Below are 27,738 nucleotides of genomic sequence, written 5' to 3' on the forward strand. Positions count from 1 at the left end.
CAGCGCCAACCGCGAGCGAGAGCAAACTCCTGGGTTCCCTGAGCAGGTGAGGTGATCTCTGGGCAAAGGGATGCTCAGCTCTGGTCTCCCTATTCAGATCCCACTCATACTGGTCTAGCGCGAAAGCCCCACCAGCTCCTGCAACCCACGCGGGTCTGTGGCTCTGCAGCGATCATCTTAGCCTCATGTTTTCTGTAATGAGTGGGAGAACCTGTTCTGCGGCTACTTGAGGCCCCGTAGCTCATCCCAGTCTTGTAAAGGTGGGACTCTGCCGGCTCTGCATCCCACAGGGCGACTATCTGTAAACTGATCCAGAGGCCTAAAGTTGAAGTAGAGAAAGTGGGGGTCCTAAGAAGAGGAGGGTCTCCAGTTCTCAGCTGAGGTCAATGCTGCAGGTGCAGTGGCTTCCGCACCTCCCTCAAGTCCCCCATGGGCCTAGTCTCTCAGGGTTACCGAGGGGAAGAGGAGGGACTTGCTGATCTTTGAAGCTGTGCTTTCCTGCTGGGGTGGCTGAGGAAGCTCGGCTGGAGCCCTGGGGAGCTACTGCTAGTGTCCCCTTCGGTACAGCAGATAAAGGAGCCTGAGCTGGAGGAGGAGGGCCCAGGGATTATGAACAAGATATCTCTCTGGGTCAGACCAAACCAGGGCTCTCAGAGAAACTATAGATAGATAGATAGATAGATAGATAGATAGATAGATAGATAGATAGATAGATAGATTAAATCTTTCTTTAGTCCCAGAAACTGGGAATTCACAAAGGGAATTTGGACAAGAAAAGAGAGGTTAAGGAAGATATAAACAAAAGCCCAGGGTCCTGAAAACAGGAACCTGAGGCCTGAGAGTTCTCCTTGGGGGGACCCTGGGGGTAAAGGGGGGAACTGACTGAGAAGGCAAGAGAGGTTAGTGGAGACACCAAGGCCCCCAGCAGACCATCACAGCTACACTTTGAGAGGAACACGGGCATGGCAGGGCTCTTCACTTTCCTGCGTAGGTGACAGGAACCTCTCTGACATGGCCAGATTTTACTGGTGACTTGAGGAAGGATGGAAACAGAAATGCTGGAGATCCGAGCTTGATCCAGGTCTGTGAGCAACATGAAGAGCCAGCATGAGCAGGGCAGAAGAGTAAAACTGAGATAGTCTCTGGGCCCTGTGGGGACCTCAAGCCAAGGTGTCAGCGATGATCTGGAAGTTTCTAGTGCCAATAATGAATTAGGATAAGGATGCCGGGCTTTGGAGGCGACAGCTGGGCTCCATGGTGGGAGAAAGTGGCAGAAGACTGACTAGAGAGGGGCGCACGCCTTTAATCCCAGCACTCGAGAGGCAGAGGCAGGCGGATCTCTGTGAATCTGAGGCCAGCCCGGTCTACAGAGCAAGTTCCAGGACAGTCAGGGCTACAGCTACACAGAGAAACTCAGTCTCGAAAAACCAAAAAACAAAAAAAAAAAAGGCGGGGGGGGGGAAGTAAGCTGCACCTCAGAGAAGTAAAAGGGCTCCCTGGACAGACACGCACAAGAAGCGTGGCTCTCACTTGCTGGCTAGGTGACAAGAAGTTCCTTCAGCCTTCTAAGCCTCCGTTTCCTCCTGTGTTAAGTGGGGACATTGGTGTTATAATGACAAGCCTCCCCTATGACTCAGAGAGCTTAGTGAGTTTCGCATAGTGCACCGTTAGCTTCTTCTAATGTTCATGCCTTGAGTACTGGCTCTAAGCCAAGCCTGCATGAAATGCCACACCTTTTAGTTCCTTAACTGTCTACATGAGTGACACGTGATGGAGGTAATTACTATCCCATTTGAAAGCTGATGCCCCTGAAACTCGGTGTGGTTAAGTCCTTGCCCAAGGTCTTGCAGGTGTGAGAGGCAGAGTTAGGATATGGCAGTCCAGGGCCTGACACTCAGCTGGCCACTGTAGCGCCCCTGGTGAGCATGTGCTATTAATGCCCTGCAGTGCAATAAACCACAGCTACACACAACCAAGACTCTAAGCCCAGACCACCCACCCACCACATACAAGCCATCCAAAATGAGGACAACCCTAGCCAAGGTGAGAGACCATTTCTTTATTACCTATACCAAGGCCTAAAAATCCCCAACCCTTAGAGTCGTAACTTTGTGAGGATGTCACCTTCTGTGGTTTCACATCCCTCCCCTGGTCCTGAGGACATGGAGATGGAGTTGGAGAAAGGATTGCTTTCCCTGCCAGTAGTGGTCCTGTTTGCCTGTGCTTGGTGCTGGAGACACAGCAAGGTCAAGTCCGTGGGCCATGAGACAGGCCCCAAGATGAAAGTCAACTATGCAAGTCCTCACCCTCTCGCTTCCCCACTCCAAGTAGGGACATCACACAGCAGACACACAAGACACACACATTCCTGGTGGCCCCAGCTTCTCTGGAAGGCCAAAAAGATTCCTGCCATGGAGAAGGGAGTGCGACCTTGAACACACTTGTAGTACTAACTCCAATGCTCTCCCTACCCCATGGCTCCCAAGGGAGACAAGGCTCTAGAACAGAAGTTCTCAACCTAAAAGGGTCAAATGACCCCTTCCCAGGGGTCACCTAAGCCCATCTGCATATCAGATATTTACATTATACTTCATAACAGTAGCAAAATTAGTTATGAAGTAACAACAAAAATAATTGTATGGTTGGGGGCTTGGTCAGCTGTATTACAGGGTTGCGGCATTAGGAAGGTTGAGAGCCACTCATTGCTCTACAGGAAGGTGGTCTTTCTGTCTCTTCTGGAACTGTCTCCCTCCTGTGAGCCTTTGGGGGTGTCTGGTTGCCCCATGGATCCCTAGCTAATGGGTTTCTGTCCATCCCTGCAGTCTCCCAGGGAATAAGATGCCACTCAATACCACCTCATGGCGACAGCCAGCCAGACTAAGCCCAACTAGAGAATGATGTAAGTGGCGAGCCTGTCTCTCCCTTTCCTCTGCTTCTCCCCATCTCCCTCCCCTTTTCCTTTCTCTTTTTTACTTTTTCAACAGGGCTTCACGTAAGGTCAGGTCGACCTCAGAATTCCTATCTAGCTGAAGATGACCTTGAGCTTCTGATTTAGGGGTTCTCCATTTTATTCCCCAAACAGTGAGCAATGCTCAGGACCTTGTGGTCCCAAAGGAGAAAGACAGGGACTTGTAAGGAGGCTGCTTATTGAGACCTGTGTGACCCTGATTTTCGTCACTGCTGGTCCCCACCAGGCTTGGCCCTCTGCAGCGGCAGATAAGCTCCGAATAAGTCAGGCACAGTGACTCCCAGCTGTGGGGCTCCTGTGCCTTCAAGGACACACAGCGTCCTTCCTTCAGTCTGCCTCTACTTGGACAAATCCTAAGAAAGTCTCTGATTGGCTGACTTTAGGAAGCCATGCCCATCACTCGCTGGAGCCAATAGGATACTCTTCAAAATCTATTATTAGAAGCAAACAGGGCAGACCCAAAGCAGCTACCTGCCTAAGGCAGACCTGGCACTGGGTTTGGGGATGCAGATCCAAGATGCAGAGCTCTGCTGTAGATTGGGACACAGGGTTAGGGGACATAGGGGTCTTGGGGTGCTGAGGCTCCAGCTGAGGGGTTGGTGGGGTGAGGTGGGGGTGACGAAGTGGTGATTTAACTAGTCAGGGATGGAAGTTTGTCTCTTTCCTAGAAGAGGGTAAGAAGGGCATCCCAAGTTTAAGGAATGGCTCGAGCTAAAGCCCGACTAGACTTCAGTGTCCTGGGTGAGAGGAGACTTCATTTCAGAGAACCACCAGTCATGGCAGAAGGCCCTTGTCCTCTGAGGGGCTGAGGGAGCTGACTTGTGTCCTCGGGCAATGGTGGGCCACTGAAGAGGCTGGCCACCATAGCTGTGCAGGGCTGTCTGTGAGGGGACCAGCCTGGACGCCAGGGCCAGGTGCCGAGCAGCCGGAGCTCTATGTGACAGGCACAAAGTGAGGAGAAAGAGAACTAAGAGGGGACAGGCCGGTACCTGTGTGGCCTGCAGGAGAGGCTGGCTACCTGCTTTCAGCTCCATCTTCTGTGTAGGTTGAGTCTGAAGGGACTCGGATGGAAGCCTCAGGACCTGAGTGTGAAACTCAAAAGAGATTGGAGAGTGGTGGACAGAACCATGGACAGTGCCTGAGGCAAGGTCTGCAGGCATCCTGGAAACGGTGGGGAGCGGGGGCGGAGAGACATTGGCTCAGAGGTCCAGAGCACTGACTGCTCCTCCAGAGGACTCACAAATGCTGTAACTCCAGTTCCAGGAGATCCAGTGTCCTCTCCTGGCCTTCTCAGGCACCAGGCATGTATTCGGTACACAGATATACATTCAGGCAAACTCTTATACGCATAAAATTAAAAAAAAAAGATGGCGTGAGAGGCAGAGGAAGAGGTGGGAGTGTCACAGCCAAGGGATTGTTTTCTCACTGGTCTACCAAGGGTCCTTTGATGTATTACCAGTAGATTGTTTTTCTTTCTCTCAAAGCTTAGTTTTTAATTAATTAATTATTTATTTATTTTTATTTTATGTACATTGGTGCTGTGCCTGCATGTGTGTCTGTGTAAGGGTGTCAGAACCCCTAGAACTGAAAATAGACAGTTGTGAGCTGCCATGTGGGTGCTGGGACTTGAACCCCGATCCTCTAGAAAAGCAGCCAGTGTTCTTGACCGCTGAGCCATCTCGCCAGCCCACTTGCTTTATTTTTAACTGTGCATCTTTGTGTGGATATGTACACTTGAGTGCAGGTACCCTCTGAAGCTAAATGTGCTTGTGTTTTATCCCCCTGGAGCTGGAGCTGGTTACAAGCTGCCTACGTGGGTTCTGGGAACTGAACTCAAGCCCTCTGCAAGAGCAGCGTACACCAACTCCTGTTTCTGAAATAGTTTTTCAAAATAGATTTTTGTTGTTGTTGTTGTTGATTTGTTTGTGACGTGTAGCCCAAGGATGACCTTGAATTTCTGATTTTCCTGACTCTACCTCCTAAGTGCTGGGGTTACAGATGTGTACCACGAAGCCAGTTTAAACAGGATCAAACCCAGGGCTTCCAAAATGCTAGGCAGACACTCTACCAACTGCGCTACGCCCCCAGTCCTCAAAATAGATGTTTGAAAACACATGGAACTAGAATCTCTACAGATGAACTCTCTGGTTATTTGATTTTATTTCTTATTTTTGGCAGTACTAGGGTTTGAGCCCATGGCTTCAAGCATGTTAGGCAAATGTTCTATCACTAAGCTGAGTCTTACTAAATTGCCCAGACCGACCTTGAATTTTTAATCTTTCTCCCTCGGCCTCCTTGCAGCAGGGGTTATAGGTCTGCACCACCGGACCCAGCTGTGCCTGGTAATCACTTTCCATTAAAAAACCTCTTCATAGCCAAGGTAGTGCGGGTTTGTAATTCCAACTGCCGGGGAGGTGTCCACAGGGAGATAGGAAGTTCAAAGGTCTGCCCAGGTGACAGAATGAGTTCAAGAATAAAAAATAAAGCCAGGCAGTGGTGGCACATGCCTTTAATCCCAGCACTTGGGAGGCAGAGGCAGGTGGATCTCTGCAAGTTTGAGGCCAGCCTGGTCTACACAATAAGTTCTAGGATAGCCAGGGTTACACAGAGAAACCCTGTCTCAAAAAAGGAAAAAAGGAGAAGAAGCAGCAGCAGCAGGTTGGCGGCATGGCTCAGTGGTAGAATGTTTGGCTGCTATCTGCAAGGCCCTGTATTTAATCTCCATATTCCAAATAATATAATTTAAAACATTCAAAGGGAGATTAAATGAAAATGGTCAACTCTGACCTTATAATGTAATTGTTTTCAATATTTGCCTTAAAAATGGCATCAGGCAAAAAAAAAATTAAAAGTTTTTTAAAAAAATAATGGCATCAGGCCAGGCATGGTCCATGCCTTTAATCCAAGAACCCAGGAGGCAAAGGTAGGCAGAGCTGTGTGAGTTCAAGGCCAGCCTGGTCTACACAGTGAGTTCCAGGACACCCAGAGCCACAAAGTGAGACCCTGTCTCAAAACAATTAAAAATAAATTAATAAAAAACCAGAAGACATCAGACCCAGGGCATGAGTACTTGTGTAAACATGGAAGGCTGGCAGGGGCTCTGATTATGTCTGCTGAACCTGCAGTAGCTATGGGGGTGGGGGGGCTCTACCCCTTCTCCTGAGAGATTTGTCAGCGTCATGCGCTGCTCTGTGACCTCTGCCAGAGGCAGACTACAAACACAAAACAGCAGCAAAAGCAACCAGAGCTAGACCTAAGGAAGAACTGCCTGATACCCAGAGTAAAAGACAGCAGCACTGAGGGGCTCGCAGCTGGCCCCAGCTGGGATGCGGCCTCCTAGGAAGAAGGAGCAGGACCATGCCCCAAGCTAGTGGGACTGGTGGCAGGTGAATGATGCCGGAGACCCCAACTCTAAAGCCACACCTACCAGGAACTTGGGCCTTCCTGCCAAGCTTGCTCCTGGGTCCCTGTGTGGACCACAGGTATCCTAGGGAATCATGTGATGTTTAGGCCTAGAAGTCAGGAGTCCAGACGCAGGCCTAGCAGGAGGGGCCTAACCTGTTGCCTCTGAGCCCCTTCCAGCCTCTAACTCCCAAGTCACCGCTGACCCATTGCCCTTCACCTCTTTTGTAGAGATAGGGACAAGTCTCAGAAACCTGGCATCCATTTGAGGCCGCATCTCAGCGCTCCAGACAGAAATCTCCACAGAGGTCTACATAGGAAAACATTATTATCCCATTTTACAGATAAAGAAAGGGAAGAAATTGAAGTCCAAATAGGTTATGCAGTTTGGCTAAGGTCACATAGCAAGTCAGAAACAGTGTAAATGGTACCCACTTTCAGCTCTGTCCTTTTTTCTTTTGAGAGAGTCACAAACAGTTTCAAACGCACAGAGATCCACCTGCCTCTGCCTTCCAAGTGCTGGGATTAAAGGCTTTAGTTGAAGATGGACACGGTTTGTGAATTTGCATTTTATTTGCATACAGGATGACATAATGCATAAATATCTTCTCTGCAGGGCCCCTCTCCCCAGGCTTTTCCTCTTCGAGCTGCCTGGCAGGCTAGGGAGTACCATCTGGTCCCTCCCTCTGCCAAGGACGCCTTTGCTGGAGCAGGGTGCTCCCTCTCACTGGTCACACTCCCTGTGGCACAAAGGAAAGATCCCCAGGATGGGCAGAGGGCCAGACACCCCTGTACTGCCTCCAGGTCACTGGCAGGGTGCCTGCAGCAGGAAGGTCCCCCAGACCCAGACAGCATCCTTGGTCTTCTGTCTTCGGGCCCATATTTAGCTGCCTTCTCGCCTCCCACGCCTGCCTGCCACCGTCTGGTATGAGGGGAGACTGAAGAAGGAGTGGCTGTGAGTGAGGAGTGTGAGGAGAGGCACTGACACTCTGGTCAAGCTTGTGCCTTCTCGTCCCCTTGCCACAGGCTCAGATTTGATGTGAACACAAAGGGACCTGTTCTTCCTGTTCAAAACCTTTACGCAGAGGTTTGAAGAGATGGCCCAGCTATTAAGAGGGCTTGTTGACTGGTCTTTCAGAGGACCCACGTCGGGGCACCCACATCTGTTGGCTCACACCCAAACTCAAGCCCCAGGGGATCTGACACCCGCCCTGACTCCATGGGCATCCGTATGCACTCACACCCTTATGTGCAGACACAGATAGACACTTGATAAATTAAAATATAAAAACAAACTACAAAGATTACACATTTAAATGATAATATTTTGGGCACGCTGGGTTAATTATAAAATTAATTTCACCTGTTTTGGGGTTTTTGTTGTTTTGTTTGTTTGTAGGCTTTTTTGGTTTTGGGTTTTGTTTTGTTTGTTTAAAGCTGGGGGTGCTAGGCAAGCTCGGCTGTGGAGCCATACCCCCAGCTCTACTTAAGCCTTTATTTCTTCCATATTTAAAAAGTTTTGGTCACTGGTAGTGGCACATACCTTTAATCCAGCACTCAGGAGGCAGAGGCAGGAGGATCTCTGTGAGTTCAAGGCTAGCCTGGTCTACAAGAGCTAGTTGCAGGACAGCCAGGGCTACACAGAGAAACCCTGTCTTGGAAAATGAAACAACATAAAAATTGTTATATATGTATGTTACCTGCATGCTGTCCATGCACCACGTTTGCTAAGTGCCCTTGGAAGACAGGGAAAGAGGTTATATCCCTTAGTTCTGGAGTTACAGAAGGTTGTGAGCCACCATGTGGGTGCTGGGAATCAAACCCAAGTCTACTGGAAGAGCAGCCAGTGCTCTTAACTGCTGAACCATCTCTCCAGCCCCTCTGTTTACTCTTTAAATGTGGATGCTAGGAAGTTTAAAGACAGGTACTGGGAGTATGATTGAGTTGGCAGAGCTTGCCTGATGTAAGCAGAAAGTCCTGGGTTCCATCCCAGTGCTAGTCTCACTGGATGTGATGACGTATGGCCACACTGATGACATGATCCTGGATGTGATGACGTATGACCATACTGATGACATGACCCTGGGTATGACAACGTATTACTACACTGATGACGTAACCCTGGATGTGATGACGTATGACTACATTGATGATGTAACCTTGGGTATGATGACATATGACTACATTGATGATGTAACCCTGGATGTGATGTCGTATGACTACACTGATGACCCTGGATGTAATGACGTATGACCATACTGATGATGTAAACCTGGGTGTGACGATGTATGACCACACTGATGACGTAACCCTGGATGTGATGACGTGTAACTACACTGATGAAGTAACCCTGGGTGTGATGACATATGACCACATTGATGATGTAAACCTGGGTGTGACGACGTATGACTACACTGATGACGTAACCCTGGGTGTGATGACGTATGACCACATTGATGATGTAAACCTGGGTGTGACGACGTATGACTACACTGATGACATAACCCTGGGTGTGATGACGTATGACCACATTGATGATGTAACCTTGGGTATGATGACGTATGACTACATTGATGATGTAACCCTGGATGTGATGTCGTATGACTACATTGATGATGTAACCTTGGGTATGATGACGTATGACCACACTGATGACATAACCCTGGATGTGATGTCGTATGACCACATTGATGATGTGAACCTGGGTGTGACGACGTATGACCACACTGATGACGTAACCCTGGGTGTGATGACGTGTAACTACACTGATGAAGTAACCCCAGTGTTTGGGAGGTACAGACAGAAGAATCAGCAGTCCAAGGCCATCTTCTACTACATAGCAACTTGGAGGCCAGCATTGGAAACCTGAAACCTTGCCTCAAAATAAATAAATATAAAGAGAAAGTAGTGCATGAGGCCTGCACCCAACACTGTTGGCCAGTGTTCTCAGTCACGTCACCAGGAACAGGGACCTAGACAGTTGCTCACTACAGCTCTCTCCTCTGGCATTCTGTATCCTCCCTCCTGCTCACCCTTAGAGGGGCAGTACAGGAACAATCCACAACATGACTGGACCGGAAAGGTGGCTCACTGGTTAAGAGCACTTACTGCAGAGGGACTGAATTCAGTTCTCAGCCTCAGGACCATATCAGTTGCTTACAACTCCTGCAACTTCAGTGCTAGGGGAATCCAATGCTGACCTCAATGCACACATGTGCATGCACATACACACACACACACACACACACACACACACACACACACACTTTAAAAAATAAAAATACGTTCCCTCTTGTTCAGTGTTCAATGACCTCTCTGTGCTTTGTTACCCATCAGGGGGAAAAATGATGAAAATAATGAGTTCTTATCTCCAAAACATTTTTTATTTATTTCAATTTTACGTTCATTGGTATTTTTTGCATATGTATGTTTATGTGAGGGTGTAAGATCCCCTGGAACTGGAGTCACAGATGGCTGTGAACCGCCACGGGGGTGCTGAGAATTGAACCAGGATCCTCTGGAAGAGCAGCCAGTGCTCTTAACTGCACTTAACTGCTCAGTGCCATCTCTCTATCTCCCCCGCTCCCACTTTTTGTGATAAATGAGTCAATATCCAAAATGAATACCAGACTACAGGAATGACTTAATGCTTAATAACTATCATCTAAACTTCGGAGCTGTTCCTTGCACACACGGTGGCCCTTTGAATGCGTTATTTTCATCAACTCCTCTAATAATCCTATAGATAGCTATGACCCTCACTTCACAGAGGGGCATCATCTGAAATCCAGAACATTTGCTCACTTGCCCAAAGCCACACTGCCAGTCTCGAGATTCTCATGTGTCTATTCCCCTCCAGAAACTGCCATGTAAGCACCACTCTGTGCCACTTAAATCCCCCCAAGTAACACTGTCCCCACTTCCTTTTGCTCAAGCCACGACCCCCATCTCATATCCTGCCTGCATCAAGGATCGTCCAGTTTAAGAAATTTCCCGTAATAAGTTGCCAAAGGGCTTCCTGCCCTTGCCTTGTCCGCAGCCGACATGCAGGACAGCCCGTCAGCAACATCTGGCCTCAGGACTCACAGCCAGTCCGCGTTCAACCTCCAGCACCAGGCTTCCACTGCAAGTGGTGCCAGCTCCGGGACGTCACCCTTAAAGACTTCCCCAAACCCTTCCCCAATCCACCTGAAGCCCAAGAGCACAAATGTACGGCGCATGCGTCGGATCATCTCCGAGGACGCAGAGTGGACTCTGGCCATTGTACCACTCCTTACAGAACTCTGCATTCAACATATCGTCAAGAACTTCCAGAGTGAGTTCATCTGCCCTGGGCTGGAGAAGGGGGGACCATCATACCCAGGCCTGGAAGCACTCTCAAATTCACTCCCATCCAGTACCAGTGGTGTCTCCTGCTGTTCCCACCCCAGACACACACACACCTCACACACACAATGTGCCCTCCGTGCTTTTGTTCTTCTCTGGTCATGTCTGCTCTCTCCTGCAAGTTCAGTCTTAGCCACATCCTCTTTTCCTCCTCCAGGAAGCTTCTGGTTCTCGTCTCCCATCTGCTGGAGTCTTCCAAGACGCAGATGGATTCCTGGTGTACTTTTTCCAGAGAAAAGTAGTGGCCCTCTCCTATTCTATGGGACAAGGGCTTCCTGAGGCCTGGCCACCTAATGCAACATGTTCCACTGCTGTTTATTGATTGGCCATGTGCCCCAGCAAGCTAAATATGAACTCCAAGAGGCCAGGGCCAAGTCTGTTTGTTTGTTTTCTCTCTCTCTCTCTCTCTCTGAAAAGGTTTCTCTGTGTAATAGCTCTGGCTGTCCTGGAACTTGAATTGTAGACCAGACTGGCCTTGAACTCACTGAGATCCACCTGCCTCTGCCTCCTGAGTGTTGAGATTAAAGGCACACACCACCACTCCCTGGCCATTTTTAAAATATGTTGGTGTGTGAGAGAGAGAAAGGGAGGCGGGAGTGGGAGGGCACTCACCACAGAACACAGCGCACGTGTGGAGATCAGAAGACAGCCTTGCGCAGTCAGCTCTTTCCTTCCACCTCTGTGTGAGTCCTGGGGTGGACTGTGGGCCCCCGGTTCTCTCAGTAAGCATTCTTTACTCACTGACCCATCTTCCTGGCCCCATATTTCCCTCATTTTTCCCAAATCATTGGGCACATAGTAGGTGTTAGAGTACATGCAGTTATTCTGAAATGAATGATTGGAGTCAGTCCCAGAAGTCAGCTGTCTCTCCCAATAGACTAGATAAGACACTTGTGTCTGGTCCATTCATCCATTCTTCTCCAGGGGAGTTAGCATGAGACCAGATACTGCCTGGTGCAATGGCCAGCAGACAAGAGAACCCTAAAGAGTGTCTGTTTAAGAGACTGTTTCTCCTCTCAGAGCAAAGTTCCCAAGAGCACAAAGTGCCTTCCATTTCCTCAGTGTCCCTGGGCAGGACAGCCCAGGGCGCCATGCTGTGACATTCCTAGTCCTGTGGCTGAACCCTGTTTTTCTTCCTTCATCCCCAAAGACAACCCTATCCTGAAGCAGCTGCTCCCAGAGCACCAAAAGAAGGTCTTGAGCCACCTACCCCATGACCTGCCACTGACGGTGACCGCCAACTTGATCGATGACGAGAACTATTGGCACCGCTGCTGCATCAAGCGCTGGCCCGTGTGCCACGTGGCCAAGCATGGTGGGAGCTGGAAGCGTATGTTCTTTGAAAGACACCTGGAGAACCTGCTGAAGTTCTTCATCCCAGGCACCACGGACCCCAATGTGATCCTGGATCTGCTGCCCCTCTGCAGGAACTACGTGCGCCGCATCCAAGTGGATCAATTCCTCCCACCTGTGAGGCTGCCAACCCCGCCCCAGGCTGAGGAACAGTCCGACTCTGGCAGTGAGGGAGAGGGGAACGAGCCGGAGAAGGACCACTACCAGCTGGAGAGTCTGGTGGCTGGCCTCAAGCACCTGGAGGAGCTGGACCTGGTGTACGGTGTCAAAGACTGTGGCATGAACTTCGAGTGGAACCTCTTCCTCTTCACCTTTCGAGACTGCCACTCTCTGGCGGCCACCATCAAAGCTTGCCACACCCTCAAGGTACCACCCCCCCAACTCTTCTTCCTCCCTTCTCAGTACCCCTAGGACTGCTTCTCCCCACCTCTTCCCCTCCTACTATCTTCTCCCATTTCATTCTCATCCATCAATAGAGAAGGAGATTGTTTAGTGTTTAGATGTTTGGGTTTTTGGAAACAATGTTTGGGTTTTTTTTTTTTTTTTTGAGACAGGGTCTCAAATAGCTTAGGCTGGCCTGGAACTCGCTGGTAGCTGAAAATAACCTTTAATTTCTTATCCTCCTGCCTCCACACACATGCACATTAGTAACACAAACACACCCAAGTGTGGGGATTACAGGCACACACCACGCTGGGTCTATGTGATGCTGAGGACTGATCAAAGTGAAAACTGCCTGGGATGAGGGTGCAGCTCAGAGACAAAGAGTGTTCTTAGCATGTGTGAGGCCCTGGGTCTGGCCCCTGCTGCTGGTGAAAGTTTAAAAGCACTACTACAGCAGGATAGCTCGTTGTCACTCATTTGTCTTGTCACTGTGGTTAAAATGTTTCACAGACGCAACTTAAAGAGGGAAGCAATTGTTTGGCTACCATTCCAAAGACACGGTTCATCATGACAGGGAAGCTATGGTGGCAAGGGCTTGGGGAACTGGTGAGGCCGAGAGCATGGAGTAGTGGTACTCAACTTTCTCCTTTGTATTCAATCCAGGACCCCACCCACACTTAAGGTTTAACTAAATGAACTGGGCCATGATGGTGCATGCCTTTGATCTCAGCACTCAAGAGGCAGAGGCAGAGGGGGATCTGTAAGTCTGAGGCCAGCCTGGTTTACAGAGTGAGTTCCAGGTCAGTCAAAGCTACACGGAGAAACCCTGTCTCAAAGGGGAAAAGGGAGGTGGGGAGTCCAACGAGGTAATTTAGCTAGCTATTTAACGAGATAATCCCCCAAAGAAATGCCCAGATGCTCATCTCTGGGTTAGTCTAGATCTTGTCAAGTTGGTGATATTAACCAACATACTGGTTATATTGAGAATTTCAGACATCAAGTATGCCCCTTGTAATGTTTGGGCTACACATCCAAACACTGTGGCTTTTATCTGAAATCCGGATTTAACTGGACGTCCCGTGTTTCTATTTGTGAAATCTGACAGTCGTAGCCTAGCTGCAACTGCACATTTATATCACTGTTCATCTTTCATCCCACCAGACTGCTCGCTCCACAGGGCACAAATGGTGCAATTTTGCTTCTTTCTGCATCTTCAGCACCTGGGACAGGGCCTGATGCTGTCAGTCTGAGGGCTGGCTGCAAAGCTGGGGAGCTGAGGACTTTGACTTTTTCCAAGGTTTTCACGGAGCCCAGCAGCTGATGTTGCTTCCCCACCATGATGAACCATACCTTTGAAACTGGAGCTGGATAACCACTTCCTTCCTTCACTTACCTTTGTCAGGATGTTATCACAGCGACAAGACCTGTAGAGACGTGTAACACGTAACGTGCTCAGTCTGGGGCTGGAAATCAGAGCCCATACTTAGCGGGCATGAGTCTCGGGATCCAATTCCCAGCACCACAATATAAAAATACAAAAATTGGGATACGGGAGGGGCCCAGCTGCAACAGTGCTTGCCTTGCACGCACGATGCCCTGGGTTGGATCACCGGCTCTGTATGAACCAAGTGCGGTATAACATGCCTGTAATACCAGCACTCCGCAGTTGGAGACAGGAAGGTTGAACGGTCAAGGCAATTCCTGGCTACATGGTGAAGTGGAGATCATCCTGAACTACAGGAAATCCTGTCCCCCAGAAAATAAAGAGGTGGCTCTGTAGTTACGAGTACATACTGCTCTAGTGGAAGACACGGTTTCAGTTCCCAGCACCTACATGAGCTCACAACTGCCCGTAACTCCAGCTCTAGGGGCTCTGACTCTCTTCCTGCCTCCCACACACCCACACAAAGACACACACGAGTAACACACTTAAAAATATTCTTTTAATAAGACAGAAGACATGAAGGAGAGAGGGAGAAGCATAGTTGGCTTAAATTCTGGCAGCTGAAAGGACTCACAGACCACACTATTTCTCCTACTCTAGTGGTGGGAAAGCAGGGAGAAGGGAACAAGCAAAGCACTCTTGCAAGAACTTGGTTCCCAAGAGAGCCTCCCCATCTCTTCCAGGGGCAGTGTCCCTAGTGACCTAGCTGCATTCCATCAGTCTGCATCTCTCAGCATCACAGAGGGCACCAAGCTTTAGCACAGGGATCTTTGTGGGGGTGGGCGAGGGGGCTGTCTACCTCATCCAAAGTAAAGTGCCATCCAAGGGTACTGGACTGTACATATGGAAAAAGCCACTGTGCTTATGGAAGAGAATGCCCTGGACAGAGCCACAGTAGACATGGCTGGTCACCTAGGAGACCATTGCAAGTGCAGATGAAGTTGAGGGTTGGGGCTGGAAGTAGAGCGCAGCTGGCAGGGCACTTGTCTAGCATGCACCTCATAAGCCAGGTGTGGCGGCCTGCACCTGTGATCCCAGCAGAAGCATGCAGAAGCAGGAGGATCAGAAGCTAAAGGATTGTCTTTGGCTATATAGGAAGTCCAAGGCCAGCCTGGGCTATGTAAGACTCTTCTAGTGCCCTTTATGTTGATGTGATAAAAAAAAAAAAACACTCTGAGCAAAACAACTTAGGGGAGAAAAGGGATTTGGCTTCCACTCCCAGGTCACAGTCCCCACTGAAGGGAGTCAAGGCAGGGACGTGAAGGAAGGCCTGCTTGCTGTTCCACATAGCACTGCCTCTAACCAAGGAACTCCCTCACAGCCAAAGAAGTCCAGCACAAAGTGACAGGTGACTGCTGCTTGCGAGCTGGCCCAGAGACCAGCTTTTACTCAGCTGGCTTTCTTTTTTTAGGTTTATTTTTATTATTATGAATTATATGTACGAGAGGGTACATTCACATGAGTTCAGATTCACTGAGACCTATAGAGGGCCTCAGAATCCCTGGAGCTGGACTTATTGACGACTTAATGTGGGTAGGAGAAACTGAACTCTGGTCTTCTCCAAGAGCAGTGCCAGTTCTGACCCACTGGAGCTAGCTCTCCTGCCTCTCAACCAGCTTCCTCATACAGCTTAGGACTGCCTGCCTAGGAATGGTGCTGCCCACGGTGGGCTGGGCCCTCCTGCATCATTGACCATCAAGACAGCCACACAGGCATTCTCCCAGCCCATCTGATCTAGGTCCTCTAGTGAGGATCTCTTCTCAGATGACTCTAAGCGGTGTCCCCGTCCCCTCCCCTTCCAAATGAGCCACTGTCATATCTGAAAAGATGAATGAAGCAAAGAATCTGGAGAGATATACAGTCAGATCACCTGCCATTGTGAGGTAAGGAAGATGGACACAAGAAGGAAGACGCAGAGGTGTCGAGGCCCCTTCTCATGAGACCAGCTGCTGTAGGAATCACTGGTGGACAAGGAATAAAATAGGAGGACCATTCTAGGGGAAAGCATGAGTTTCAGCTTGAGGTGGCCCAAAGCAGAGATCATCTTGATAGCGGCACAGGGGATGTGATGCTGGGAGAAGGAGTCTAAATTGAGCTGTCTTAAGTGTGACATTGCATTTGGATGGAGTCTTACAAGGAAGAGCCAAAGGGAAGCCTAGCATGTGATAGTGGAGAAAAGAGGGAGTAGTGGAGAGAACATGACATGTTCACAGATCCCAGAGGGAGGAGTGGAGAGGACATGACATTGTGTCTGTCACAGATCCCAGACAGAGGCACGTTTCAAGCAGCAGGAGTGAGCCATAGGATGGGATGGAGGTCCCTGGGAGGCGGTACTTCAATGGGCGCCAGAAGCAGAAGCTGGGCAGCTGTGGATATGGAGGGAGTGGGAAGTGAGGGAGAAGGTGGCTGTGATCGTTTTGTGAAGAGCTTGATTGTGAAATGGGGAGCAGAGCTGGAATAGATGAGGATCCGGGTCTCTGGAGAAGAAATTGCATGTACTTCATGCTGAATCTGTCAGCAATACAATCATCAGTTATATATAGGAGAGAGGCTCGCGGCTCAGGGATGGCTCAGCTGGGATTGAGACCTGACGTGGGGCGGTTGGCATGTGGTGGATTGCTGTAGCAGGTCCTGTTTAGTGACCAGGAGAAGAGAAGAGAGGCCGTCAGTGGAAAGGGAGCGTGTGGAGATGCTAGCATGTGAGGAGGCAGGAAAGGCTGAACTTGTCACAGATTATAAGAGAATTTGTTGTCCAGAGAAACACGGTTGGATTGGTACACCACACTGCAAGGTTCTGTGATGCCAATCAGTGCCATAGGTGAGTTTTTCCGCTGTCAGTAGCCTGGTCAGAAGAATGCAGAAAGCATAGACTGGGCTGGCCATGGTGACACCCTCCCCCACTGCCACCTGCCACCAATTCTGTATCGTTGGGTAGATCCTCCTCCCGTTTAAAAGCCAGGCAGGTGGCCAATACCAAGTGTTGAGCCTCCAGTCACCTTGTATCCTCCTTCTCTGCCAGCACAGGGCAGTTAGGTAGTCCAGGCTATCCCAGACTGGCAGATGCTATAACACTCCTACCTGCCCACAGGTCTTCAGGTTGACCCGAAGCAAGGTGGATGATGACAAGGCACGCATCCTAATCCGGAGCCTGCTGGACCACCCAGCCCTCGAGGAGCTGGACTTGTCCCACAACCTCATTGGAGACCGTGGTGCGCGAGCAGCGGCCAAGTTGCTGAGCCACAGTCGCCTGCGAGTGCTCAACCTCGCCAATAACCAAGTGCGGGCGCCTGGTGCCCAGTCGCTGGCTCACGCCCTGGCACACAACACCAACCTTGTCTCCCTCAACCTCCACCTCAACTGCATCGAGGACGAGGGTGGCCAAGCAATTGCCCACGCCCTGGAGACCAACAAGTGCCTCACCAGGCTGCACCTCGGAGGCAATGAGCTGTCTGAGCCCACAGCCACACTCCTGTCCCAGGTGCTCCCCGTCAACACCACGCTCATCAGCCTCAACCTCACCTGCAACCACATCGGGCTGGTGAGTCATGGCTTCTGGCGCAGGCGGGCACGGGGTGGGATCCAGTTACCGTAGACCCTTGCCGGAAAGCGTTAGACTGTGCGGTGGACTGCATAGAGACTGTGTTCTCATCTGTCATCTGCACTCCAGCGTCTTTTCCTCTTTTCATTTTCATGTACCTGCAGTATACATACATGCATACCTGTTTTTGCATGTATGAGCCTCTGCTCGTGTGTGCATGCATGTGGACATGCAAAGTTGAGGTCAAGGATCATCCTCAATTGCTCTTCCGCCTTATTCACTGAGGCAGGGTCTCTCGAGCAAACCCAGAGCTCTGTGAAATGACTGGTCTTGCTTGCTAGCTTGCTCTTAAGGTCCTCTGTCTCCCCCTGGAATTACAAGTGGGCTGCTACGCCCACACAGCATTTCCGTGGGTTATGGAGACCCTAATTCCAATTCTCATGCTCGCCCATGAGTGCTTTCCCCACTGAGCCAACCTCCCAAATCCATGTCCCGAACAGATGGGCTACATGTGGCTTTGCAAAAGGTAACCCATCTCTCTCTCTGTGTGTGTGTGTGTGTGTGTGTGTGTGTGTGTGTGCACGTGATCCTGGGACATAATAAAAAATGATCCCTCTGCCTCTCCCCTCCCCAGGATGGCGGGAAACAGCTCCTAGAAGGCATGTCAGACAACAAGACCATCCTGGAGTTTGACTTGCGTCTGTCAGATGTATCCCAGGAGAGCGAGTACCTCATTGGCCAGGTTCTGCATGCCAACCGAGAGGCCACCCGCCAGCGGACCTTGAGTCCTGGCTACTTCATGGCATCCATCACTAACAACAGTACTGAGAATTCTGTAGGCTAAGATGAGGGGACAGGGCTTGAACAGTGATCTGATGGGTCCCTGTAACAGCCATTCCTTCATCTCACGTCCTTGCTACGCCTGTCCCTGGGTCTGGGGGAGAAGGGGGGATCGTGAATCTCCTTAAGTTTGTAAGCATGAAGATGCTGAGGTAGGGAAGGGAGCCTAAGGATAAAGAGAGGGTAAGCTAACTCCTGCACCCGGAAGTGGCCATTACTAGACCTGCATAAATGATCAGCTTCCAGGAACAGGGAAGGCGAACGATTCTAAAGAGAGTCTCCCTGCCCAAACTCTTCATGAACACCATCTACCCCAACTCGGCCCACCCTTTCCCTTTCTGCTAAGCAGACCCTAGAGCTCTGATCTCAATCTACACATACACACACGCACACACACACACACGCACACGCACACACACACACGCATGCACACGCACGCGCACGCACACGCACACGCACACACACACACACACACACACAGCCTGTCTTTCTCTGCTCTCCTACCCTGCCTGAAGATGCCACCTGCCTGTCACCATCCTGGTGTGCCCCACTTCTACACCTTGCGTCATCGGTAATTCTCAAGCTGGGAAGGGGTAACAAGTGACAGAGGGGCTCAGACAGAGACCTCCTACTAAGGACAGGGAATAAGCATCACTCCGAGGAGGGGATCAGTGAGTCATCCACACTTTTATTATCCACCAGTGTGATTTGTACAATCTTTGCGCTTGGAATTCCATGACAAAAAGGCCACAGTGTGATGCACCCAGTTTGACAGAACTCTTCTGTCTTCTCCCGAGCCAGGCCCAGCCCACCCCACAAGCCCTTATCCTCAGGACATACAGTCTTCCAGGTACCCTCCACGAGTCCCTGTCTCTCTGAGACTGCCCACCCTGGGGCTACCCCCGTAGGAACCACATCAGCCTATGGGTCCGTGAGAGGATCTGACAGACCCATTCAGGCCAAGGCCCTTATCTCCCAACTCTCCTCGAGCTGAGTGGCCCAGAGCCCACCTCGCCAAAAGACGGCTGACTGAACTGCAGCTGCAATCCAGGAGGGCCAGCACTCCAGGGACTCTTTGCAACAAGCAGACACAGAACAGAGCACCAGAGGGGACTTGGGAGTGACCATGTGTGTGCCTGTCCGGGCAACTTACAGCCATCTGTGCCTGACACCCTCTTGACAGTTCCAGAGTGCAAACATGTAGGTGTGAGGGTGTGTGTGTGTCTGTGTGTGTGTAGCCACAGCTGCTAGCAGAGGTTCTAATTAGAGAAACAAGAACATTCAGTGTAAAGTTTAATTTTAGAGATTAATTAATTTTCTGGTTTTCATTTTCCCTGGCAATCAATAAAGCTACCAAGAAAAGAGACCAAAGAATTGCTTTCTCTCTAAGTCTGTGCGTGTGTGGGAGGTGAGGCTGTCTGTATGAAAAGACCTAGGCAGAAATGGTCAGGCAGAAATAATAACAGGGCTTCCCCTCCTCCTCTCCCAAGGCCAAGCTCTGTCTCTGGACCCAGCGTGACAGAGACTGAGCCAAGTCCTTCCCTCCCTGGAGCTGTGAGGTACCCAGGCTGACCCTAAATGAGAACAAGTCATTCAGGTGCCAGCTGGCCAAGAACTGGGGCCCAAGGCCACAGCTCCCCCACCACCTGTGCTTCAGCAGATGCCTTGCTCAAGCAAAAGCGGGGTGCTCCAACAGCCAAGCTACCCCCACACGGGGACAAACTCAGACTCGGGGTCCTAGAGGGTTCAGTGTTGGTAGGCCAGTGGACATTGCTATCCAGGAATCCTGATGGGCAGCTACGCTGATTCTGTCTGCCCAGACCTCTCCCTCTCTGCCACCCTTCCCTCCTCACCCAACCATCTCTGTATGGCTAGAAAGTACAACCCCCATCTGAACCATAGATCACGGCATCCCCACAACTTGGGCTTCCCACATCCCCCTGGGAAGAAGGGATAGGGAGCCAGAAGAGATGTTGCATAGGTAGGGGGCCATTCCCATTGGTTGGCGTAGGCCTGGCACGGCCAGGAGGAAGAGGGGAGGCCAAGAAGATGGAGTTATGGTGATGGCAAAGCACGAAGCAGAGGGAGCAAGACTGGATGGATGTGAGCCCAATCCCTGGGTGCTACGTCTGCTTGGAAAGCTTCAGCCAGGACAGCTGGGAGAGCAAGGGGCCAAACACAGACATGCACGATGAAGTACAGTGGGGTGGAGGGGTTAAGGAAACAGAGGGGGTGGGAGAGCAAAGTTGGTGTCAAAGCTTTGAAGGGACAGGACAGGGGCTGGTACCCTGGGGCTGTGGCATGATGCCCTTCTGAAGACCTAGAACTTCAGCTCACAGGATAAGAAGTGGAGGGCCTGGCAAGAATTGATCTCCTGCCTCTGGGATTGAGTGCCTCTCCAGCTAGGGCTTGTGATGGACTCAGCTGCACCCAGGCATGTGTGAGGGACATACTACTTCTTAAGCATCTTCGAGAGGAAACGCTACGCCACCGCCACCCCTTCAGAGCTGGTCTCACTCCATCCACCATTACCAGCTCTGCTCTTTCTCCCACCTGCCTCCTGAGTTCTCTTGACACCAAAGTGTGTCTCAAGCTCAGTCCACTTGGTCACTCACTCTGGCCAACTTTAATGGACCTCCTTAATGGAAGCACCTACTGAGAACCCAGGGGAGGAAGCTTCTGATTGATGGGAGGCTGGGTCTTTTCCAGAAAGGGCGGGGATGTGCCCTCCCCAGCTTCACTTCCCTCCCCCTGCACCTTAACAACAGCTCTTCAGAGCCAGTAAGCCCCCCCCCCCGAGGTGAATGACGTCATTGGTGCGTGAAAAGTCCCTCCAGGACTGGACCTCTGAGGCGCAGTGAAATAAACAACCGGGGTGGGAGCGGCAGAAAGGAACCACCGAGCCTCACCCACCCGGCACCAAGAGGTCAGAACTTTCTCAAGGTGTTGTGAGAGGAATACTGGGCTGCCAGTGGCCTCATTCAGTAGGTGGTTGGAAACCGGCCCTGCCGCTCTTCACCAAATCACTGCCCCACCCCCAGGGGCTGGGGGGGGGGGCGACGCAAAAATAAAAAATAAAAAAGCCCCAAATGCCTTTCCTGAGGCCTGCCATGATGGTTCCCTTGGTGGGGAGGCCAAAAAACAGGTTCCACATCATTGTTGCCTGGTAACAGTCAAGACTCGATGAAAGCCTGGGGGTGGGAGGGACCTCGCGTGCGTGTGGAAAAGTAAATGTCCCCGTAGGAACTCGGTGGGGACTGAAAAAGAGCCACCTCTGCCCCGGTGAGTGGGATTCTCAGAGAGCTGCCAATCTCTCCATCCTCTGTCCGTGTACAGGGAAGCAGTCTCAGGCCCACTGGAGTCTTGTCTGGGCGTGCCCCTCACCTCCCGCCTTCACGCGAACCCTGCCTGGCCTCTGTCACCATCCTGCCTTCCCCTGCTACGCACAGGGAGCACAACACATCAAGGGGCAGGAGGGAGAATGAATAGCGCAGGCTTCCTCCAAGAGCGGGAGGTCACAGTGAGGTCTCCACGCAGGAGCCATGGCGGTGCAGTGGTCGGTGACTGTGGCCCAGACACCCCTCCTGACGATGGACGATAAGGACCGGGAAGTAGAGGGCGTCGTGGTAGGGCGGCGGTGGCCCGGCCTCCTCCTCGTCGTCCTCGTCCTCGTCGTCCCGCATACTGGCCTGGCTCGACAGCCGCGTCTGCTCCGTGGGGCAGCTCGCCTCATTGACACTCCCGCTCCGGCTGCGCCACAGGCAGCTGCGCCGGGAACCGTAGAGGCGACCGAGAGAGAAGCGGCTGCCCCCGCACCCAGCACTGGCTCCAGGCCCCTGGCCGGCCCGCGGGCTGGCGCAGATACTCAGCGCACTGCGCGAGAAGATGGACGAGCTGCTGACCGCTCGCTGACAGTGCTCGCAGCTTCGCCGGTACGGGGCCACGCCCGCTGCGCCCGGGCCACCCACTCCGCCGTAGCGACACGTGGGCGCGTAGCCACCGCCCCCTGCCCCGCCGCAGCGCGCGCCCAGTCCGGCCAGGTCCATGAGCACCGCTTCCGAGTAGCTGGGTACCAGCTGCTGGTTGGAACGGATGTGCCACTCGAGCTCGGTGCTGTCCACCGTGTTGACCCGAGGCAGGCGATGAGTGAGCGGCGGTAGCAGCTCGTCGCTGGGACTCAGGCCACCGCCCGCGCTGCTGGCCGAGCCTGGCCCCTCCAGGCCGAAGAGCTTCTCCACGTGGTAGTGAGCATACGCCGTGCGGTACTCGGCCAGCACGCGCAGCGGCCACGACAGCGTGAGCAGCGCCGCTGCCCAGAAGGCCGATGAGCAGGCATACCAGGGTGGCCGGGTCGGGTCGGGAAAGGCCACCATGAACTCGCGGAAGTCCACGTTCTTAAGATGCATGCCCTCTCGCGCCTCCATGTAGTCATCCAAGCCCTCATTCTCGGCGAAGAAGCGCGCGCGCTGGCACAGGTATGCGTTCTCCGCTTCCACGCTGGCGAAGCTGAAGCACTTGGTGAAGCGCAGCCGCGTGGCCGGCGCGCCCTCCAGCCCCACCAGCGCCTTGGACACGTCCCGGACGCCACAGCGCGCATAGTCGAACTCGGCCTCCGCCACGTGTGTGTTGACACGCTCGTGGTAGACCTGCAGCGCGCAGGAGGAGGCTGGAGTCGCAAGGGGAACATACCGCGGCTTGTCTACCCATCCCAATACCGAGACGGAAGTCACAAAACCTGGGCTCATCTCCATCATCATCTCCTTCCCCTCCCTCTCCCAACCCTAAGGGAGTTAATGCGATAAGTGGTGGTTGCCCTGAAAACCCTGTACCACGCACACCCACCTCCTCTAAGAGTCTTGGGCTGAGATCCAGAGGCCTGGGTTTAAGCCTAGCACTGCCAAGTAGAAGCAACCCCAGGCCACTCTGAGCTGAGGTCTCTCCTTAGCTGTGAATAAGTAGTCAGTAATAATTACTCCACTGGACAGGTAAGTGTATACCTGTGAAGCCATCTGCAGTCAGGACGCTCTGAGCAGACTCCACCGTGGAGCCAGCTAACTTGAGTGTAAGGTCCCTCTCCTCACTATTTGACCCTGGACAGGTTTGGTTTTTTACTGCACACCCATTTGCTCCTTTGTAAAATGGGATATACCTACTTCATAGGTTTGTTGTAAGAAATAAATCGCTTATAAGTGCCTAGAGCTTGGCTCTGTTGGTGTCTGCTGTTATTACTGAGTGCCCATGGGGGCTCGCTGCTGCCTCATGTTCCCTCACAAGCGGGGAGAAAGGCAGGCAATCCAAGCAACCTCTCTCATCTTGAATGGCCTGCACTCACCTCCAGCCTCTCACCTGGGTGGTAGTGTAGGCATCTCCATTGCGGTATCGGGTGACCTGCCGAGTTCGTCGCACATAGTGATAGCTGATGGCCTTCCACCAGATGCAGGGGGTGGCCTGCTGCATACGGCCGACACGCTCCCGAACACTGCTCACATCCACTCGGTGCTGCAGCTCGTGGCGGGCTTGGCAGTGCCAACACTCCACCAGGTAGACCGCGTACAACATGAGCAGGAAAGCCAGGGGGATGTAGACATAGCCGTTGGAGCAGGGGCTGTCATGGTACATGAGGCTATTGCCCTGGTAGGCGCTGCTGAAGGTGAGGCGGGTCACTGTGGTGACGTGGCACCAAGCCACTGCCCCCAGGCAGCCGTACATGAGCAGTGAGAGCAGGAGGCACTTCCAATGGGACTCACGGCAGAGAGATTTGGTGAAAGAGGGCTGGATGGGTCGTTGCTGCTTAGATGGGCAGGGAGGGGTGCCAAGAACAGGACGAAGTGAGACAGAATGGCAGGACCCAGCACAAAGATTGAGAGACAGAGGCCGGCACAAGGGTTACAGACAGGAATGTAACAGGAAGAGAAAGATGGGAGCCAGTGACCAGAGATAAACACAGAAGTGACCCAGACAGAGCCATGAGGACAGAAAAGGTGACCAGAACGCCAATACAGGAAAGTGCAAAGAGAGACACCCCAAGAGGTGGAAGTGGGGGCCCAGGAAGCAAAAATGACACCGATGGATAGGATGGAATCCAGAGAGGCCAAGACAGACACAAGATGGCAATGAAGGAAGAGAAGGTGTGGATGGGAAAGAAGGAATAGACAAACAGGCATTAGTGAAGGCAGATCCCTGGCCCAGACCTCTTCTAAGTGTCCCAGGAGAGTAGGGAAGGACCCACTGACATCATCTCCCCACTTAACAGGGCCCTGACTTCTTGCAGATAGTTTCAGTCCTGGGTTCTAGAGAAGCATGCCCCTTTGTCTCACTCACCTCTCCTTTGCCCCCACAGACGAGATCTAACACTTCCCTTGGAGAAGGGCCTTAACCCAGGCCAATCTCACTTCTAATGATCCGCAAGTCTTCCTACTGCTCACACCTGCCTCCTAACAAACACACATTCTTCCCCTCTGTTCTAGGATGGGAAAGAATGGCTGGGGCCCCTTCACACAAGACAGTCCAAAAGGGCAGAGGCCTGTGGCTAAGGAGAGGAGGGGATCAGGGTGAGGAAGATATTGGGAGCCCAGCCATTTGTCACTAATTTCTGATACTCTCCTAGGTCTGTCTGTTAAAAGCATTTGGCACGTTCTCAGTTGTCTATGTGTCTACTTCTCTCCCAGATGAAGTGCTCCTGAGGGCAGGGCCCATGTCTCGTTCTCTTTGCTTCCTAAGTGACTCCCATGGGGCACATAATCAATGAAGGCTGAGTCTGATTGCTCAAATAGCTTGTCTTCCCACCCCTTCTACATTGTTGCACACCCATGCACATGTGTGTGCACACACATGCACACACAAAACCGTCTGCTGCAGTGGTGACTGGCCCCTTCAGCTCCTCACGCCTGGCCTTGAGGCCAGCCAGAGAGAGAGAGAGAAAGCAGTGGAAACGAAGTGTACAGTTAGACAGCAGGCCCTAGATTTCTGTGGATAGGTAGGAGGGACAGCATGTGTCTGCAAGGAAGGGAGCGTACCCTTGCCTTTCAGGATCTGTGTCCTTGGAAGCTGGGTACCTGCGTGTACCTATATGCCCACTTGGCTATGTGCTGTCCCAGTGTGAGTACAACTGAAAAAGGCTACCCGAAAGTCTGTTCCCACTGTCCTCCTGTCCCTGTTCAAAGGGCACGGCGTGCACAAGAGAGCATGGGAGGATGGGGCGGAGGGCTTACAGTATTTCCCTTAGTTTCTTTGTCTCCAGTTCTCAAAAGACTAAAGTAAGACCTTAATTAGGTACATGCTTAGTACTGACTCAAAAATTCTTAAGCTTAGTGCCCCCTAGGGGGAGCAGCCAGCATTGAGAGAGAGGTGAATAGCCCCCTTACTCTCTCACTCTCCCAGTGACCCCAGGGCGTATGGCCTCTGTACACGTCTGACTTCCCTGTGGTCCCAGCTCGGACGACACCATTGCTTCCCCAAGGCACCCTTCTTGGTTCCTAGCCCCTCCAGTCCTCCTTCCCGGCTTTCAAGGTGGGATGTCGCCCACCATCCTCATCCAGGAGCCGACGTAGCCCCTCTCCGCTAAGCCCGGGGTCTGCAAGGCTCCGCCCCGGGCCCCTCCCCCTGCCCAGGACCCCCCGAGCCCCGCCCCCGGCGCGGCCCCTTCCTCGCCTCCGCGTACTGAGCGGGCCGCCAGGTCGGGGCAGCGGCGCGGACTGCGGCTGCAGCGGCCGGCTCGGGGTGCGGGGCGCCGGCCGCTCTGCGGCGGAACCGGCGGGGACCGTGTGAGGCGCGGGGGATGGGGGCCGGCGAGGCGCGGGGGATGGGGGCCGGGTCGCGGCCGTGCGGGGATACCGAGGGCCGCCGGCTCTCACCTCCTCTCGGGCGGGGCCCTCGTCCGCCGCTGCCATGGGCTCCTCTGGGACCCCGGAGCCGCCACCGCCGCCGCCGCCGCCGGCGCTCTCTCCCGCGGCCGAGCCAGGGGGGGACATGGCGTAGAGGGGGCGCGTCGAGCTCAGGACCTCCCGGGGGGCTGCCAGGGGCCGGGGGCATCCTGCGCTGGCCCTGAGGAGGGGGCGCGAGGGGCGGGGCCCTCTCTGCTCCCCACCCCCCGCCGGGGGGAGGGGGCCTAGAAAGGGCACGAAGGGGGGGTCGGAGATAGGGGGATGGGTGGGAGGGCGGGCTGGAGGGGCCGGGCTGGGGGGGCCGGGGCCGGGGGCGGGTGTCACCTTGAGGCCCTCGCGGCGCCGCTCCGCCTCCCGCCCGCTCCCGCCGCCGCCTTTTGTCTGAGCCGAGCTGGAGCCAGCGCGCCCCCCCTCTTCCTCCCAGTGCAGCAGAGCCCCGCCCCCGGCCCCCCAAACTCCGCCTTCACCAAGCCTTCCTAATAACCACCACCACACCGCCAAAGGGGTGAAGCAACAGGGGCTCTCCACACCCTTTCTCTCAACCCTGCTCACCGCATCTTCCTCTTGCCTGCCCATTCTGGGAAGATCGCAGCCTCAACCCCTCTCCAGCTGCCCTCGCTAGAAGGGCCCTGGGAAGTCAACCAGCGTCCCTCTTCCATCCTCAACTCCTTGAGGCTGAAGACGGGGGACTGGAAAATGAGTCTGGGCATCCTAGGGAAGACCGTTGCTCCTAATTGCGTGGTAAGGAGTTAAGTCAGGAGACAGACTCCAGAGGGACGGAATAGGGTGAAAGAGAAGACACTGACGCTAGATCCCAGAAAGGACTCCTTAGAGGGCAGAGATCGGAGACGCTAAGCCCCTCACAAGAGAGCCCCAGAAAAGCAATGAAGTGTATCCAGTGCCCTAAGATAGGGGTCAAGGACATCTCTTAATCTGGCTCCTTCACAATAGGTGTGCGACCTTAGACAAGTACCTTCTCCCTCTAAATCCTTGTTTCCTCCTCACTAGGCTGCCAGGGTAGGGAGACAAAGTCACAGACCACAGGGAAGCTGAGTAGCTGCAGGCAGCCAAACCTTTGTGCTGTCCACCCACTGCTGTTCCCGGCATTGCCTAGGACACACAAGAGGCTGGTATTTTTTCGGGCATGCATTCCTAGGTACATCCACAGATAAGCAAGTACTCGGCACCTACTGTATGTCATGTATAGAAATAAAAGAGCATTTCCCATCCTCAAGAAGCACAGACTAACTGAGAAGACATGCATCCAATCTTTATTATAGAGTGTGATGAGAGGCAGGCGTGGTCAGTCTGTGTGGTCACTGTATTACCAGGGTCTTTGACATGCAAAAACTGTTCTTTCTTACCCGTAGGGAACCAAGGCCAATGGAGAGCAGGTGAGTGCTTATGGGGTCCCCCGCCAGCACCTACAGAATTACTCCTAGAATTTAGAGCTTTTTCTGGGAAAAAAAAAAAAAGTTCATGAAGGGAGGTGGCACACATCTGAGGCAGAAGGATCAATACTTTGAAACCACTCTGTACT

At 52.6% G+C, this 27,738-nt stretch overlaps 2 protein-coding genes across 2 annotated transcripts; one reads left to right on the forward strand and one right to left on the reverse strand.

The window, feature by feature from the left end:
• Positions 1-19,000, forward strand: Tcte1 (t-complex-associated-testis-expressed 1). Its single transcript, XM_041655525.1, has 5 exons — positions 1-46; positions 10,306-10,685; positions 11,907-12,475; positions 17,026-17,475; positions 18,110-19,000. The coding sequence occupies exons 2-5, from the start codon at positions 10,415-10,417 to the stop codon at positions 18,317-18,319; spliced, it is 1,500 nt and encodes a 499-aa protein (XP_041511459.1). The 5' UTR covers positions 1-46; positions 10,306-10,414; the 3' UTR covers positions 18,320-19,000.
• On the reverse strand, positions 18,984-26,581 carry Tmem151b (transmembrane protein 151B). Its single transcript, XM_041655524.1, has 3 exons — positions 26,169-26,581; positions 23,662-24,102; positions 18,984-22,961 (listed from the first exon to the last, which is right to left on the reverse strand). The coding sequence occupies exons 1-3, from the start codon at positions 26,283-26,285 to the stop codon at positions 21,831-21,833; spliced, it is 1,689 nt and encodes a 562-aa protein (XP_041511458.1). The 5' UTR covers positions 26,286-26,581; the 3' UTR covers positions 18,984-21,830.
• Positions 26,582-27,738: the final 1,157 nt, after the last annotated feature.

This window comes from Microtus oregoni, unplaced genomic scaffold, assembly GCF_018167655.1.
Source record: "Microtus oregoni isolate MIOR12 unplaced genomic scaffold, Mior012 000007F_ref0000211, whole genome shotgun sequence".
Lineage (NCBI taxonomy): Eukaryota > Metazoa > Chordata > Mammalia > Rodentia > Cricetidae > Microtus > Microtus oregoni.